The following is an 18914-nucleotide window of genomic DNA, read 5'->3' on the forward strand; positions in this document are numbered from 1 at the left end:
TCGGGTTGTAGTCTTGACATTTTGACCTCCCCTCATGTTTTCTGATATGCCTTCTGTATATTTAACTCATCCTGATCTTTGATTGTATTTTAATGTGTATGCATGAAGGATTGTGGCTTTCCGATGCGCTGTGTACATGCAATATACTGTATGTGCGTTAAAAATGGATTACACATTTGTTTTTGCACTTATTGCCCTTATTCTTAGGTTTGGGTTGTTTTTTTTTTTTTTAGTTTAAAATACAATAAAGCTGAAAGTAGTGCAACTTTTAACAATCAAATGAGCCTTTCACCTCACCTAACTGGAGAGTTTTAATTTATGAAACTAGTTTTTAACATGTGAAGCAGCACTACTCCATTGATTCATTCATTTTTAAATTATAAAACCTTTTCAACACTCCAAAGATATTTTTTTAGACAAAAGGCACTGACATATTCATACGCTGTTAGCTTAGCATTTACTGTGGTTTGTCGCAGTGTTTGACACTATAAAGAATGCATGTAGATATATAAATGTGTTTTTATATGGGCTATATTCAATAAAAGCAACAGAATATCAACCCTGAAATTTCTTTAATTTACTTGCCTCGTTTCCACCACTTGAGGGCAGCAAGTCGGCATATTTCACTCACTGATAACAGGCAGGAGTTGTGTGTCCTGTGGGTTTGATCACTGTTATACAACTGCATGTAGAAAACAGGAGCTGCAGCCTTTCACAGCAACAATGGCAACATTTCTCTGATTTTATATATACTGTATATATTCTGATATATGCCAACACGCAGTGCAAAAGCGCTCATGTTGTTTGGTTAAAGCATTTTGTTTGTGTATAACTATCAGACTCAGAAAATAAGAAGAAAAGACAGTTACACTCTCACTAATGTAAAATTTACTCCAGTCTTGTCCTTTTTTTTGCTGCAAAGTGATAAATATAACCATGCAGATGTTGTTTCTGAAGTACTAGGAACCTCTCTAACTCAACCATTTAAGACTAGTCTAAGGCCAAGACTAGACCTTAACTAAGTTTATGCGACTGGCCCCAGATTAAACTTGCTGTCTTGCACATTAAGGCAGTAAATTCAATTTGTTTTTGAGAATTTCAGTGAGCAGCAACATTTTGTACAATCTAGCAGAACAATATCTCTTCAAAAAGCTTTATGTCACTTTCTGGTCCCCGTAATCACATTATTACAGCACAGGATGCTTAGATATATCTAACAACAAGCAGCGAGGCAGACCGAACTAACATCTACAGCTTCAAATTCACTTTGTTTGCTCCTATTAAATGGGTGTTGAGGTGTTTGGGAATAAATTTCATGATGTTTCCATAGAGAGTAAAATTAATCAGATTTCAATATTGTTAAAATAAAATGGCAGCCAATCAACTCATTTCAGAGTTAAAGGAAATATGAATCTGGTGTAAACGCAACACTGAAGTGAATGACTGACTGTCTGAGTGAACTGCTGAGTCATCGCTTACTCAAAGGACTTCAGGGCCAAAGGGCAAGACCGCTGTCCGTCCAACTGCAAACAACTAATTACACTTCTCATTTCAACGAACGCCTGACAGTCTCCCACGTTTATTTTTCTCTGTCACATGTTCGACTTGAAAACATGAAGTTAAACACAGCAGAAGGAGGAACCAGCTTTTGATCACGTTGTCAGGCTAAAACAGTGAGATTTAACCAGGGTGTGGGTTCATCATGTCACTGTGTTCAGCTGTGAAAACGTGTCCACATTAAAAAAAATGGTCTCCTACTAAGAAATGCAGGAAAACAAATAAGAGTCAAAGCGGCATGCTGGGAGCAGCAACTACAGCTGACCAAACAGCTCACAATCACAAACGCATGTCCCAATAAATAAATAAGTTATGATGAACAAGGGTTTTTTTTTTTTTAGTGCTGACTACAAAAAACATGATCAATGAACTTTTTAATCCATCAAACGAAATTTATTTGTGAATAAAAAATAAACATCTGATTAACATCAGCATTGTCCTTTTTTACAGCATTCAGACAGGTTCACAGTTATTTCTCAGCAATGACTTCAATCAAAACTTTAAAAAATATCTATACATTCTGAATTTAAGTACAATCCAACTCAAAACTATGGAACTACTGTTGTATTGTAAGAAAGATCATCTTGCCACACTTGCTTTTTTTAAGTAAGCAAATGGACATTTTAAAAAGCTACTAAATGTTTTGCACGGTAGCTCCTGTTGTATCACGTAACACTGTGTTCCTATGTTCTCTGCAGGGCCAAGATAAAGCCTTCTGCAGCTTTTGATGAATGTAAAACCAGATGTTGGTGGACTGAAACTAAAAACAGACAGGATTTAGGAGTTGGAGCACTTCTTGAGGGTTGCCTGTTTGCCAAAATGTCAGGTAGAGTCAAAGGCAGCGAATTAGCAGCAAGAATGTTGACTAGTGCTTTGTTTTCCATCCTGTCAGGCAGTGTTTTCACCTAAAGATACCACTGAAAATTAACAGTAAAAAGACACATCACATTTTTAATTATCGACGTCACTTGTGTAAATAGAGTAATGGACAAATAAGTGGATATCTTTATGAAAATGTTACTTTCACATATCATTTCTCAAAAGCAATACATTCTGTAGGATTGCTGCTGCAGGATTATTTCAGATATTCTGCTGCTTCTACATTAGAAAGCGCAACTTCAACTGAATTACAGCAACAATTAAATCATTAAATTGTTATATAAGACACTGCATACAGCCTGCAGTTTACAACTTCAAATAAACTGATACAAAGGCTGCGTAAGAAGATACTAGGGCTGTACCGGATGTTTTCAAATGAAGCTTCCAATGTCTGACATCCTATTTTATGATATCATCACCCTGGGGAAAAAACAACAACTTGCAAAATGCTCAATTTGAGTAAAGCGATTCATCTCAGCCTTTTTAAAATTACATAAACTATCTTTAATGAGTATTACTCCTCAGTTTCGTCAACATAAATGTAAATTATGGTGCTGTTAGATTTCAGCTAGATCGCCTTGTTAATACAGGTGTGTGCAATGTAAAAACATTGTAAAACATTATTGGAAATGTTGTAAATTTTACTCTCTGGAGTTATTGGATATTTTGGATCGCACAAGCCAGAAACAATCCTGCACATCTACAACTATTATAATACTGATAATATTGTTGTAGCTGATTCTTTATCCACAACTGTGCAGAAATAACGGGTTGGAGCAGGTTGAAAGCTCCGAACTATGTGGTACAGACCTAGAAGACACCCCTCATAATGTGATGACATAAAGTGATGTGATTATCAATGCAGAAAGAAAATTATGTAAGTATACTGATATGGTCAGTTTTTTTCAAATAACATAATCATGGAGCTTTAATATTACAATAGGAGTGTCAATGAGAAAGATAAAACATGTAATATCTGTTTTTAAGTCACATTCAGTGATCACACAGTAATCATGAACCTCTGAAGGGAAAATCACTGTCACTGAAACAGGACAGTTCAGCATGTTACAACTGCTACTTTTCCATGTTTGTTTCCTGCACAAAATACCAAAAAAAACAAACAAAATTCTATCCATTAAATTAATGGTCCCTCTCTGTGCTGAAGATGATTTGTCACAATAGTGCCACTTCATGCTTTGTATTTAAAAAAAATGAAATTAGAATTTACTTTCTGTCAGACCCCTGCAGCCCGTCTGAGCGCTGCAGTGCAGGAGTTTTTATGCAGAGGAGGCACTTCTATGATTAAGGCTCAGGAGCTAACACTGTACAGACACCTTCAACGACAACAGAAGGTTAAAATGATTGATCCCGCTGAGTCTGAAGAGCTTATTCCCAAAAACTGGGACCTACATGTTGACAGAAAGACACATTTCTTATCATTATGCTTTGGCACTTTTGCCGTTAGACAAAGGTTCTGCCTCTGAACTTGAAGCCACGGGATTCAGCTCTGTGGGTGTGGCTTGTTCATTGGCCCCGTCTCCTCCCCTTTGCGTGTTTCCATAGTGACGGCAAAGGACGACAGCAGCGCCGATAAAGTACGCGACGGTAAGTATGGTGAAGTAAATGAAGTACACCAGGAACTGAAAGAGAGAAAGAGAGATATCTTAAAATCAGATTAAAGACATGCAAGTCAGATTTAGTGAAAATCATTAAATATTACAAAATACGAATGCCTTTATTCTGTATCTTTACATCTACTTAAATGTTTGTTTTTGCCACTTTTTGGGAACTCTTACAAAGGTAAAAACAGCACTGAAGTTGTCCTAAAACATGGAGGTGATAACAACACTTTTCTTGCTTAAATTGCTAAAAAATAGAAAAATCCTGTGCTTTTTAAGTAACCAAAGGAGCATCACTCTGAGAAATCTGAACAGCATGAGATTCTTGTGGAGCTCCAGCCCAGACGAGGACATTTCTGAGGACAATGACATGCAGGTATATAATACTGAGGTGATTTCAAGTGGCTCTAAACAGGACTCCGACTCAGGGGACAATGAGGTCATGTTCAAGTTCAGGTGGGGACAGGAGGTGTGAAGCCGTTGAGGAGTGAGGTTTTGCCGAATTAATTTCATTTCATTTCAATGAATGTTTATATGATAGGGACAGATACAATATGCATCAAAGGATCTGCATCTGATGCCTGGAAATCTATATATTTCAAGAATTAAATTACAATAAACATGCAACAGCGAGTCAAATACGCAGCCCCACTGAACAGGAAGTGCTCTACTTTCATTATGTCTATGCATTAACCTTCTGTGGATTCACTATAACAACCATTTGCTAACTTTGTTCATTAATGATTGTCATTTCCGGAGCAGAAAACCCACACCACCTACACCCTACCCTCGACACATAATTGTACAACACAAACCACAGTGTTAACAGTGTTGCCACACTGTGCCTTTTAAAAAGTTATTTCTTCATATAAAGCGCTAAATATATGACTATTGTTGTGATATATAAATAGCATGAAATACACCCAAGGTATAACAAAGTCAAGTTGCAAGCTTTGTTATATTTTCATAATCTTCTGAGGAATTAAATGACTGTTTTACCTGAGAGTGCACGTCCAACGCCAGGCCTCTCTTGTCAGCAAATATCAGGTTTATGATGCTCTTCAGTATGGTCCCCAAAAAGGTGTTGATGCCAAACACTAACGCGCAGAGCTCCTTGGTGAGCGACGAGGCAATCTGGAAACTATGGAGAGATGATAAGATGATCACCACAGAGCAGACAGACGAGGACGACGCTCCGGTTTCTACTGTAGTCACGCTCAGCTGAAAGAGGCCGAAACCTTATTACACCATGGTCTGGGTATAACACTTGATCGGCTCCGATTGGCTGCAGGGTGTCCATTATTTCCTGAATTCCAGTGAAAATGTCTGCACTGTTCTAAATTTACATGCCGCCTGTATCCAAAATGAGTAACCATAGCAACAGGGATGCAGTCAAAGCCTCCATTTACAAATTATTGCAACACCTTAACAAGCTCCAGCTATTTACAGCACTCAGTGCCTCATCCTCTGAACACCACAGGATGGTGACTACAGGAAGTTACTGCCCCTTTTAAGTCACTGACACTTTATATCTCATACACAATCAACTCACATCTGATTTGCGACTTAACTCGCTCCTTCATCCTGCGGCCGCTGCACTGTAGTGACTTCTGGTTTCCCCATTGTTGGAGCAATATGTAGCGACTGCACATGCAAAAGTGAGTACTGCCACCACTGTCCAAATAGTGAGTTGGAGCCATTCACATTATATGAAATAGGTTGACATCCTATTTAACATATCATCTATGGTTGATGCGAGTTTGCTTCCCCGTAGCCACAGGAGCATAAGGCACGTGTAACGTTGTATAATGACCTTAACAATGAGTCCCACACTGTAAGTTGACCAGCTGTCCATAATTGTAAACTGTCTCTTGACGTAAAGTTAAGCCTGTTGTCTTGAAAACAAAAGCTCACAGGTCTGAAAATACACACTCTGAGTTGTGAGAAATCATTAATTATCTTGTAACTCCAAACAGACACTTAGTTATTCGGAATTAATTTGAACTCTGCTTAACATGAAACAGACAAACAAACAATTATTCTGTGCTGGAATAGAAATTGCAAAGTAGGACACTGCAGCTGCAGCTGTGTTGCCAGAAAAGCAAATATTTCAACTTAACATGTTTCCTTCCTCTCTGATGGAACATATTACAGAATTTGCCTTTAATTCCTGATAACGGACACTTTCTTGTGCATTATCTCTTGCGTATTGCTATTTGAATGTTTTTTTTTTTGCTTTTGTATGTTTTAAATTTTGACTCCAAATTGCAGTTAATGTAAATGTTTTTAATGTGGTGAAACTAATAAAAATGTACATTAATGGAAAATGGAAATTAACAATTCTAGCAGGACTCTTGGCCTTTAAAGCTCCCAGTCTGATCTAGTTAAAAAGATTACCTTCATTAAGTGTTTAAGGCAGCAGCTAACAATTATTTGAATTATTGTTATTTTCTTGACTAATAGAACAGCTGTTTTATCTCAAAAAAAAAAAAAGGAAAAAAGTGTTACTGAAAACCAAAAACATTACATTTACTATATTATCAGACCAAGAAAAGAAGGAAATTCTCATATTAGAGTATCTGGAACTGGACATTTTTTGCTTAAAAGTGATCAAAATAGCTACAGATTAATTACGACAAACTAATTGTTGCATCTTTACTTTAGATGAGACACTTTTTTTCTCAAATTGTGGTGAAACTATAACATGAGGTCAAATGTTCAGTTCTGAAGTAAATGGATTTTGGCATAGAGAATACAATTTCCAGTTTCACCTCACGATTAGTAATATAATAGGAAGTAAATTTTCTAGTTTCACATTCAGGAACTAAATAATATATTTAATTCAGCACTTACGTGGCAATGGGCACCAGGAACTGGTAGAAGCCTCTGAAGAGGACGTAGGCCATGTAACAGACCCAAATGTTGTCTGTGGTGCCCATGAGGAGCAGCAGACCTGCCTGCACTGCAGTGATCACACCGATGACCACCTCTGACCAGACCGTCCACCGAATCTTCACAAAACCAGCGCAAAAGGACGTCAACGCACCTGCCGAAATATACACAAGGTTAAAAATTTCCTTAAATCTTATTCATCTGGGTTTCATAAAACACATGGTTTGTACACTGACAGATATCATATAAACCTGGCAATTAATCACTACTACTCCTGTGTGTTTTATTCTATTAATTTTGACACTTTTTCATGGTGGAAATTATGTTATTTGACTACAAAAATCCTAACATGAGTGTGCTATACTTTAAGGATATACTCAATCTGTTCTCCTGCAACTAATACTAACAACTACGTAATCTGCCAAGTTACTTCTGTCATCATTCAGCTACTATCAGATTTTGTTTTACAACCCAACTTTTACTGCTTGCACATGATGTCCAGGTTATTTAAACAAACCTCTACCTTTGTGCTTTACAGCTGTTTAAAGGGTGACCGCTGATCTATAAACCTGATGTAATCACTTGACCGAATAAAGCTGCAGATAAACTGCTCAAACTGAACTACAGGGGACAGAAGTGCATGGTCAGTTTACATTGTGCATCACATATGTGCAAATATTTTGCTTTCTCCAGACTTTTTGAGACTTTGGTACTGGATATAAACTGGCTGAAAATGAATCAGCTCTCAGTTTATCATTGTTCTTTGATTGATAGCTATATTTATATCAGAACTAAGTATACATTTGGTATGTTTAACACAGTATGCAGCTAATATTAATCCTTTAAATTGTCATTAAAGAGATAGTTTTGGGTTTTTCTTGGATCTGTTTGTGTGAGGTACTTATCCATAGTCAGTGTGATACCTAAAGGAGATGACAGTCGACGTGTTCCCAGTTTAGAGAGGCAGCATAAGTACTATCGAAGGAAGCTAAACAATGAACTGCTGTGGTCAGGGTCAGCAGGAAAACATATTTTAGCCACCCAAGAAAAATTAATACCAGTTCCAGTATACACTATATTTAAGATATTTTCACCATTTTACCTTGCCATCTCTTCAAAGCAAACAGGCTCCTTTGGCAAAAACAGTAATTTTACCTCACAGAACACAGGTGGTGTTGGTGGTCTACCTGCTTTGCTCTGCTTGTTTGTGTTACTGTGTGAATTTGGTGCTTAAAAAGGTTAGTTCAAGGCAACAGCAGACCAGCAACGCACATGTTTTGCAGGATGAAATGACTGTTTTTGCCAAAGGAGTTTGGAGATTTTAAATAGGGATGTCTTGATCACATTTTTTGTCGATCTTCTATAAGCCATATTGATTGATATTTCTTGTTTGTTGTTGGGTTTTTTTTTTTGTTATAGCAGCTGGAAAGCTATCACAGTATTTGGTGGTCAGTTTGATATTTAGAAATAGCAAATTTTACCACTGAGGTTACTCTGCCACTCCTAAATGGAGTTTCAGGTCTCCAAATTTTCACAGAGCACCACGGGGTGAAGTGCTGCTTTTGCCTCATTAGCATGCACACCAACACCAACTCAGCAGAAAACCGGTTCAAGTTTTTGTCTCATCAATAGCATCATCATTTTTGTGTCATCAATGTGTCAGCATTCACAATCAGCCACTAGAAAGCACTAATCCCATTTATAGTTTGGAAGAGGGCAATTTCTGCCTTGTGCAATACCAGTTTCCCATCAGAAGGGGAAGTGAAAGTGAAGTAAATTGGTGAAAATATTCTAAATATAGCGTACACTGAAACCAATATGGGAAAAAAACTCAGATTAAGATGTATTTGTGAGTTTTCCAAACAACTTTGTGCAAGAAAGTCACTATCAATGAAGAAGCTATATTGTTGTTGTTGAGCACAGAGGAGCTGTATTACTCACATCTAAATTTAGACAGCAAGCTGGAGTCGCATGCCGATGTGAACAAAAACATGGAGGACTGTGAAACAGAAACCCAACTGGTGTCTGAGCCCTGAACATAAGCACAGATAAGATTTCAAGAACACAGCACTATTCCTTTAAAAACTAAGCAAAGTCTCACTTAGCAGGGTCGAAGCTGCCTCCACTCCCCCGTTGTAAACGTGCTTGTTCTCAGTTGCCGGGTAGACTTTGTTCCACAGGATGTGAACGTAGAACAGCACCAGGTAGTACCCGGTGGAGTTGAACACCCACCACAGGGACCAGAGCCTCAGGTTTGGCCTCCTCACCACGTTTCTCACCTCGAGCAGCATCTGCACCAAGACAGAGTCTTTCCAGCGTGACCTAGAGCACGGGTCGGCCGCAGAGGACACCACGCTGTCTTTCGGATTCATTCTGTCCAGTTCAGATTTGGTGGCTACTGCTGTCAGCTCCTTTTGCTCCTGATTCCTCATCCGGTTGAAGAACAGGGAGCGTTTGGGCCACGGAAGGCACAGCGAAAGCAGCAGGCTAAAACTGACGACGCTTAAAGAAATAGCGTTGAGGGTATAGAAACTGATGTTGCCAAAGGACATGCACATCTGGCCCACCACAGAGCTGGAGAACACGCCCAAGAGGACTGAGGAGCGCGAGTATCCGGCCACGCGCTGGTAGAGGGATGGACTGACCAGGGAGAAGATGTAGGAGGAGTACGCCACGCGGCAGGCCATGGTGATGCCATAGAAGAACTCCATGAACTGCATCTCCAAAAGGGTGGTGCCCAGGAGAAGGATGAGCCAGATGACCACCTGGCTGATGCCCTGGATGATCAGGACTGGCTTGTAGCGCAGAAGATCCGTCAGCAAGAAGGCTGGCACCAGCACGACCATGTACGAGTACGTCAGCACCGGAGTGATCTCATTGGTCACCTGGAAATGACAAAAGTCAATTTAATTAATTTGTAAACAAGTTATCAGTGAGGTGGATGAAAGCTCCAGTCTTAGATCACAAAATATGAAATATACCAGCTTTTCTCTGCTGGTTGGATACTTACTCTCACAACTAGGGCTGGGAAAAAATTCAATATTACAATTTGTCAACTTTTCAGGGACTACAGTGTGGCATTTTGACCAAAATTCAAATTAAAAACTAGCATAAGTTTGACATCTTAACAAATAATAGTGAAACATGAGTCAGTTTGAATGTCTACATTTTGCATATACACATTTTTAGACCATATTGCTCAACCAAACTCAAACCACTGTGAGCAATACACTTGCAATAAAAAACACAGGGGGATCGTATCAATTAGGACTAACAATGGTGGACTCAAAAAAATAGTGACTAGACAATCTAAAAAAACAAATAAGATGACAAAGAAGTTCATGAAACTAAGTGCAGCTCTCTTATGATTTAAGTCTTGCAGGAACAGCACTTATTCCTCCTGCTGATGATAATAAATATGACCATTAACAACTTGGTGGCGTGATCAGGAAATATGAGGCCTTATCTCTCCAAATTCCTAAATAATTAATCAGGACGTGGTGATGGAGAAATAAATTAATATCATATAACAACCAGTAGACCTGGATAATGATTACCATGATATCAATACACATATCAATATAAGGCTGGGTAACATAAATGGAATCAATATCACAGCATCATTACAAATATATTACAAATGCAAAATCAATTACTTGTAAAACTAAAAACTCAAATGTCTTGTTGGGCTAGGAAAAGTATTTTGTTAGGTGATTAACAGTAAGTAATATTCAATGTACAAATGGTAGAAAAATGCTGTTTTCAGCTTCTCAAACATGGACATTTTCATAATTTTTTTTGACATTTTATAGACATCACAGCCATAGATAAAACATGACATCGTATTAATTAGGGACAAAATGTTTTAAATTCATTACTGTTTACTGTTTACTCTCTATTTGACTCAAGTATCATGTAAACCAGCTTTAGATCCATGACAATTTTGGGATACACATCTAAGTACAGTTGTGGTAGATAATGTTGTGAAGATGATGAAGGATAACTTAAATGAAGGGGAGCTTATTCCCTGGAATCTGATTCAGGAATTTATGGGACATGGGATGACGCTTGGATATAAACAGACATTAAGCTGAAAGACATGTTCAACATAACAAATCTGTGACTCGACTCTTGGTATAAGGTCATGGCCATGACAGCTCTTCCAAGGTCATGTTTTCATTTGCTCTGGCAAATAATTCACAACTGCCAATTAGTTTGGCAGTGTCAGGCTAACTAGGTCATGGTCAATTCACAAAAAAGAGACCAAACCTAGCCAACAAAATCATGATCCAATCACAATCTACAAGTCACAGTCCACTGATGATTTCATAGCCAGTCCTTGACTGCAAACTCACCGACCCACTGTGGAGGAATGTGAACTTTGACCACACTAAGATGGATCAGCAAACTCCCCACAGTGGCACTCATTACTTCTCTTGAGTAATAATGAGTGAGAAAAACGTACAGTCTGACGGGTTCTTTGCTTTCTGGACTGTCTCCTGTATATGAATCCAGCTGGAGGGTCTGATTTTTTTTTTTTGTCAGTAATAATAAAATATTCCAAATGTTATTTTCCTTCACACAAAGACAAATATACCTGCATGAAAACCAACACATTTCAGAGTGAGGACACCACTAACCTCCTCCCGGGTGAAGTTCTTCTCAGGGCTGAGCAGGTACGGGGTAATGAAGGGCTCTCCGGGCTTAATCGATGCCATAAACCCGTAGAAACACAAGAACATCACGGCCCACTTCCACTTTCTGGGCTCCCTGCCTTCCTCTGGGGGACCGTCGGAGGGAGACGGGACCTCAGATGCAGAGACAGCCGTATCGATGTCTCCATCTTCAGATGCAGGCACCTGCAGGTCCATCTCTTTCTCCCCCTCTGATCTGTCTCCACTTCCTGCTGTGTCATCACCTACCATTGTTTCAGCTGGTTTACAGACCGCTCTGTGATGCTGAGCTTTTCGCTCTGTAAAATCACCAGGTAAGGACTTGTTTTGACCTCGACTCCCCACTTAAAATGAATAAACAAACCCAGCTGTTTGGGTTGAAAACTTCAATCAAATTGTGTCTCTGTTCGTCTGCATCTCCATGCCAGAGAATACTGAAACGGTGAGAATGAACTCTTTAACAGGGTGATGACAGTGTAGTTAAAATGCTACATGCTGCGTTTCACATGTAAGAGAAAACGTTGACCTTTGCTCCATTCCACACTGTGACATTTTCAGACAGCAAGCTATCCAGCAGGCGAGTCTGGTGTCATTGTTAACCTGAAAAGATAACAATGTTGTCAGTTAGTCAGACTATTTTGACAGTGAGCAGCGGTTAGGGCACGGCTGGGTTATTTACATTGGAAGCAAAACTGCAGCAGACTATAACACCCTGACAATTTACCCCAGAATACATATTTTCCCTCTAACCTGTAGAGCTATTTATCCATCTAAATAGGTTTGATGTGAGTTGCAGAGTTTTGGAGACGGTGGCCATATAGATGTCTGACTTCTCTTGAATATAATCAAACAAGAAACTCTCCTTTTGGTGCTCAAAGTGATGAAAAAATATATTTGATAATCTTAAGAGCAGAAATCATGACCCAGTTCCACAAGATAATCCACAGACCTCAGATGAACTATTTTCTTTGCCCTGAACTACACCCTCAAACTGTATCACCACACTAGCTAGGGTCTTACTGAAACTGCAATTTTCAAATCACACGAGAAGAAATATGTCAAAATACCAATTTTAAATTCAATATTATCATGTTGCAGAGATGTCCTGGCCGACACATTACATTAGAGACTTAAAAAAAACATCTTTGTTTGGTACAGATCCCTCAAATATCACATCATAGGTCAATTCTCCTGTCAGTACCTTTGACCAAGGCGCTGGCTCAGGCCATATTCAGGACAAAATAAAAATATTCAGAGGGAAGAAAGACCACTTTTAGCTCTAAACTGAAACAAATGAGGTTATCTGCTAGATAAGGCAAGGCATGCTGGGACACTGTAGTACTTTCTAAACCATGTTGTGTACGTCAAAACGTGGCATAACACACCGTGTGCTCTTTAGGAATGAATGACAGGGCTTGAGTTACGTGTCTAGATTTTAAGGGGCAATGCAAACAAGTTAAACAAGCCTTTCATTGAGCAACACTGTGTTTTAACATGCCTGAGTCTCACACTCACTCTCACTGAATGTTAAGTTTGCTGCCACTGTGCTAAAACTGGCTGTGTTTGGGCTCACTGTGCGGGACAAACACACAGACGTGCGTGAAATCCCTCCATCGCACAAATTATCATACAGGTGCGAAGTTAGGGCTAGCTAGCAAGCTGGCTAACAGTGTAGAAGTGTAAGAAATAATGCATTCTTGTAGCTTTAGTTAGCAAAAAATAATGACATAACCTTTATAGCAAGTGACTAACATTCTGTTTACACGACAACAACCTGGCATTGAGTTTATACAGCAACCTGAAATATCACTTGTATTTTCGAGGGGACATAAAAATGAGTAAACGTTACATACCTCGTGAAGTCCATCTAAAGCCGAACTGGTTAATTCGCAACGCCGCTGGTCTCGCGCCACATTGGCTTCTGGGAAATGGAGTCCTGCAGACTTAGCTCCGCCACCAGATGGGGCATTATCGCCGCTTGGGGTTGCATTTTAGTTTATATTCTTTCCATTAGACCAAACATGTGCTCCACGGACGTAAACCTTTATTTAACTTAACATCTGGACCTGGTTCCTGCAATTTTATTTCACATTCTCATCTTTAGCCCGTTCTTTGTGCCTTATGCTCGCCATCTGCTGGACAAATAATGTCACAGCGCTTTTTTCCCCACAATAGGTACATGCAGATACATGTTGTCATAAAATATACATAAAATATTGTATAACAACAATATAAAGCATATTATATCCCACATTAAGTGTACCTGAAAAAAGGGTATTAAATATTTTTGTTGCTAATGTAAGTTTTTGTAATTTGAAAAACAGAAAAGACTACCTTTACAATAATTAACAATGGTTAATTAATTGATTAATTACTTAGTGTTTAGTTCATTTTTCAATGACCATTGAGCTGGTCCACACTGTTTAAAATTTTACTGAAAATAAAATGTAAAATACCAATTATATTTTGTTTCTGTATTTGAAGTGACAGTACATGCTTCAGTGGCATAAAAATGGTAAAATTTGACAATAAAACAGTCTTGCCAAGTTTATTAGTGGCTGTTCTGGAGCCTTTGATTTCATCACACAATCTTCCTCAGCAGATGGAATTTGGCAAGTTGAAAAAGAATTGTAAATTTTGAAATATTCAAATTTTTTGTCCTGTTTCAATTATTAAAAGTTTGTCACAAATTTTGATATTTTGTTAAGCAAAAAAAATCAAATGATTGTGTCCATATAAGACAGATAGATTATTAATTATCTTTGTGGTTAAAAGGAGCCTGTGAAAACTAACCAACCACAGTTAGAAGATTAAATCAGTCAGAGCAGTGAATATTTCAAAACCTTTTATTTCATTGATTCACAAGTGAATTGCCTTTGAAACATTTCACTGAAAGACAGCAGTATATGAAGTTTGTACAAATGTTATAGCATATAAATGTGTAGCATATATAAATAACCACAGGAACATCAGCAGGATGATAAATGCACCTACTATACATCTAAAATAAATGCAGTTTAAAATGACAAAAACTGCAAAGCATCCATTTTATGTGTCACCACTTGCTCTTGATTGAGAAAAATTAACTTGATCCCATCAGTTTGGGAATCTGAGCGGTGTCAGGCTGTAGGCAGCAGTAGATTCAATAGATGGCAGTAGCGAGCCTCAAAAATCATAAGCAGAGAACGAGAGACAATGAATACAAAAGGACATACACTAAGATAAATTATAGGCTCGGCCCCAGTAGAAAATACTCTCAGATATTTTTCTACAGTTGAGATATGTTTTAAAATGTGATGCTTTTAGAGTTTCTGGCAAGTGGAAACCATGAATGAGCTGGAGTTGATTGACAATGTGTGAAGTCATTTTTTAAAAATCCATTTTATCTCTCACTTTAACCCTCATAAGCTTCACAATTTCATACTTCAGATAAGTCCTTTCATTAAGCACTTAAGTCCACACAAAGCCCTGCAGGTAATTACTGTCATGCAAGTCTCATGGTGGCTCTTTGGTCAAGACTGAGATATCCCAACAACTATTTGATGCATCAAGATGAGAATTTTGTGAAAACATTCGTGTTCCCACCATGGGGTCTTGGAGGGAAAGCTGTTGGCTGGTTTGATGTGACAGACTGCACAGACATTTATTTTGTAAATCCTCTGAGTGTTGATTGAGCGCCATCTTCAGGCTAAAATATTTATTTGTCCAATACTTTCTTTTATGAAAAGAGGAACCATCCAAGGCACCCAACTGGCTATTTCATAGTGAAATTCTAAAAACATAAATCATGACTGTACCTGCTCAGTCACAACCCTGCAAAATAACTAATTAAAACCACATTGATCAAGAAAATGAACACTTGAACGTGTACTTTGATGTTTTAGATGTAGATGTATGCAGCCAGCCAAAAGGGAGCGATCAAGATCTTTTGGTTTAACTTTTGGGGAGCTCTCATGTTGTTGATTTCTGTATACAGTCTCTGATATGTATGTAGAAAAATGTCCAGTAGGTTTCAGAGAACAGCTCCATTGCTGTCTGAGGTCTGAGATGTTGACCTGCTGAACCTTGACTGTGACATCCTCTCCTGTCTGACTTTCCTCTGAAGAAGCAGCGCCATATTTCTCCTGAACTTTGCTCCCACAAAGGCGTAGAGGACTGGGTTGATGCAGCTGTGGGACAGAGCCAGGCTGTTGGTTATACTCAAAGCCACGGTCACCGATGTCCTCATAGCACAGTCGTGCGGCACCAGGTCAGCCCTCAGGAAGGTGTCCACCATCATGGTTACATGATACGGCGTCCAGCACAGCAGAAATGCAATCACCACGGCGATGATCACCTTCATGGCCCGGTGCTTCTGGAAACCTCGAGTGCGCAGCAGCCTTGCGATGGTGACGCTGTAGCAGGTTATCATGACAACCAGGGGGAGAATGAAGCCAAAAACATGGCGGAACATGCGGGTGGCAATCCTCCATTTGACAGCCATGCCGATGTCAAAGTTTTCAGCGCAAATTATCCACTGTGAGTCCTGTTCCAGCTTCATGGCATCATTGAAAAGTGCAGGCAGAGCGAGGGCCCCGCCAAAGGCCCACACTGCTGCACACAGGATCCAGCTGCACATCCTCTGACGACCCCTCAGACTATCACTGGCACGCACAATCACAAGGTAACGGTCGATGCTGATACAGGCCAGGAAGAGGATGCTGGTGAAGAAGTTTGCTTCGATGACGATGTTGACGAATTTGCACATGAAGTCTCCAAAGATCCACCCTCTCATCAGTGATACAGCCCAGAACGGGAGGGCCAGGGCCATCAGACCGTCTGCTATCGTCAGATGAAACAAGTACACATCCGATGGAGTCAGCGCCTGCTTGCTGGTGCCGATCACCCACCCCACCAACAGGTTCCCTGGTACTGCTAGTAAAAAGATGATGACGATAACGATACACAGCGTAAAAGCTGTTGTAGGATCTAGAGGTTGTCTCTCACATGGTAACGTGTTTGGATTCACAATGTAGGGTGTGTGATTGTCATAGCTGGTCTCATTCTGCTGTCCCGAAAAATTGTCATAGTCAAACTCATAGATGATCGACATGACTCTGGAAGGAAAACAGACTGATATTAGTTCACTATCATAGCAGTAAAACAAAACTTGATTCAGCTTCAGCAATGTTTAAGATTTTAACCTTCAAAAAGCAAGTACTATTAACTCTTCCCAAGTCCCCTTTTTGCTCTTCACTCCAATAACAGTTTAGCGAGCTTGATACCCAGGAAGCCCTCAGTCAGTTCTCTCCGTTCCTGTACTTAGATATGTGTTAGCATAGACAGTAGAATAAGTGAAAAGTAAAAGTGCCTTAAACCTGCATTCTTTCTAATGGCAAGCAGGGGGCGACTGCTGGTTGCAACAGGAAGTCTAGTACTTAGCATATCTAAGTACAAGAAAAAAGACAGAGGAAGTTGACCGAAGTTGTGGCCTCCAGGAAGTGCATGAGGTTTTGAAGTCTGTTTGACATAACCTAGTGGTCAAATGGTGTCGTGACTACGTCTTGTGATGCAAGAAAAGACTTTTTCCCATTACGAAAGAAGCGCTTAATAACATTTGAAAAGTCTAGAAGAGCCACACAATTAAATAACTGAATTATCAGTTAAGTTAGAGGAGGGCTAAACAAGAAGTTAGCCACTCGGTTGGTGGAAGTCTCTGATGCACTTGCTCTAAAGGCTGCACAACGAAAATCCAGCACAGAAATTGACCTTGTGCACCACTGAACAGTTTTCATAGCAAAGAACAGAAACGAGAACCAAGCTTGCAGGTACCGAGTGAAAAAAGAGCAGCACTTGGGAAGAGTCCATATGAAACCCTGTATATTCTGCCTAGAACTGCACAAAATTACTACAAAAAACAGTGGGAAACGACAGCAAGAGCATTCATGATATTACAGCACTTTTTTTTAAAGTTATGAAAATGATAAACTATGGTTCCCAGAGTTTGGGGCAGCCAAATTTGCATTATGCAGCTTTAAAGCGAGCCTAGGGTACTTTAGTGAAAATTAGAATGTATAGAAACAGTAGCACAATTGTCTAACTAAAGTTTGCTATCATCAACTAACAGTAGCCACCATGAACCACTGGTCACATCAGACCAATTAAGCCTGAAAGTATTGATTTGAGTAAGAGTACTTTTTAAGTTAGTTAACAAATTGAACTCAAATTGTTCGACTTATTTTGTTTTTCAGAAGCTACACAGTTTCTCTTCATTTCACACAAATGTAATCATTTTTTTTCAATGGGCCATCCCTCCGTGAGAACAAACAGGTTCGGACACTCACCTTCTGTACTGGCTTGGCCGCAGATTTCAAAGATGACAGCAGCTTCACACCCAAGTGAATCTTTGCCAAACAGCATCCCTTTAAGTGTGATTCAATATGGGGAATTGACTCAATCTCCTGTTTCCGTCCCCACTTTGTTCCTGCACGAGCGTGTGTCATCAAACGTTTTTGCAGCAATAACAGACGACATTTCCGCATGTGATGGTGTGAAAAGCGCAAGTGTATGAAATAGCATGAATGATGGCAGAATTCCATTTAGCTGTTGCAGGCTCAGGGTCGTTATAATAATACTAATACTGACAGTAATATTGTTAGCATTGGTAGTCTTATTAGTAACACCTGTGCTTTTCTTTCTATCACCAGTATGATGAGAATTATAAGACATAAAAGATAAAAAACACAAAAAAGGGGACAGCATTGATTTATTTGTGTTATTTATTAAATCACAATATGTTACCTTATTCCAGTGTATTACTGGAATTTAGTTTAATTTTCTCAAAAAACATGGAAATTACAGGGCTCCCATTCTAATGAATATGGGAAATAAATTCATAAAAATAAGATAAACACACAGATAAAAATATTAAATTATATTCCACAATAAAACTGTTAAGGGGACCATTGAAACACGGACGAGGGTCACTAGATGATTAAAGTGAAGAAAAGCCAAAAATAAATCAAATCACTGTGAAACAAAATCATCATCAAGCTTTTCTTTTTTTTATTGTAAATTAATGGATCATTTGACCTTTTCAGGAACAAAAAAATTATTGATTAATTAGTTAATTAAACTAGTAGCCATTAATTTGCTTTAAGAGGCCACAAGCTAAAAAAAAAAAAAAGGTTGTGAACCCCTGGCTTACAGTCATACTTTTCAGCAAAAATAAAATAAAATGGGTCCCATTTGATTTCAAGAGAGTTAGCACTGATTTAACTGTTCAGAATATCAATATGTCTCTCAAGACCACCAT

The 18914-nt window shown here is 38.9% G+C and overlaps 2 protein-coding genes across 2 annotated transcripts; both read right to left on the reverse strand.

Moving 5' to 3' along the window:
- Positions 1 to 3335: 3335 nt before the first annotated feature.
- Positions 3336 to 13607, reverse strand: slc19a1 (solute carrier family 19 member 1). The gene is made up of 6 exons (XM_084713976.1): positions 13474 to 13607; positions 11588 to 12220; positions 9049 to 9832; positions 6909 to 7101; positions 5055 to 5196; positions 3336 to 4076 (listed from the first exon to the last, which is right to left on the reverse strand). Exons 2-6 carry the CDS (start codon positions 11870 to 11872, stop codon positions 3876 to 3878), a joined length of 1605 nt encoding a protein of 534 aa, XP_084570102.1. The 5' UTR covers positions 11873 to 12220; positions 13474 to 13607; the 3' UTR covers positions 3336 to 3875.
- A 1914-nt stretch (positions 13608 to 15521) lies between these two features.
- On the reverse strand, positions 15522 to 16727 carry LOC146304629 (C-X-C chemokine receptor type 2-like). The gene has a single exon (XM_084713532.1). The coding sequence runs from the start codon at positions 16710 to 16712 to the stop codon at positions 15633 to 15635; it is 1080 nt and encodes a 359-aa protein (XP_084569658.1). The 5' UTR covers positions 16713 to 16727; the 3' UTR covers positions 15522 to 15632.
- Between the last annotated feature and the right edge of the window lie 2187 nt (positions 16728 to 18914).

The sequence above is a fragment of the Lutjanus erythropterus genome, chromosome 24 (genome assembly GCF_056507025.1).
Source record: "Lutjanus erythropterus isolate fLutEry1 chromosome 24, fLutEry1.hap2, whole genome shotgun sequence".
Lineage (NCBI taxonomy): Eukaryota > Metazoa > Chordata > Actinopteri > Lutjaniformes > Lutjanidae > Lutjanus > Lutjanus erythropterus.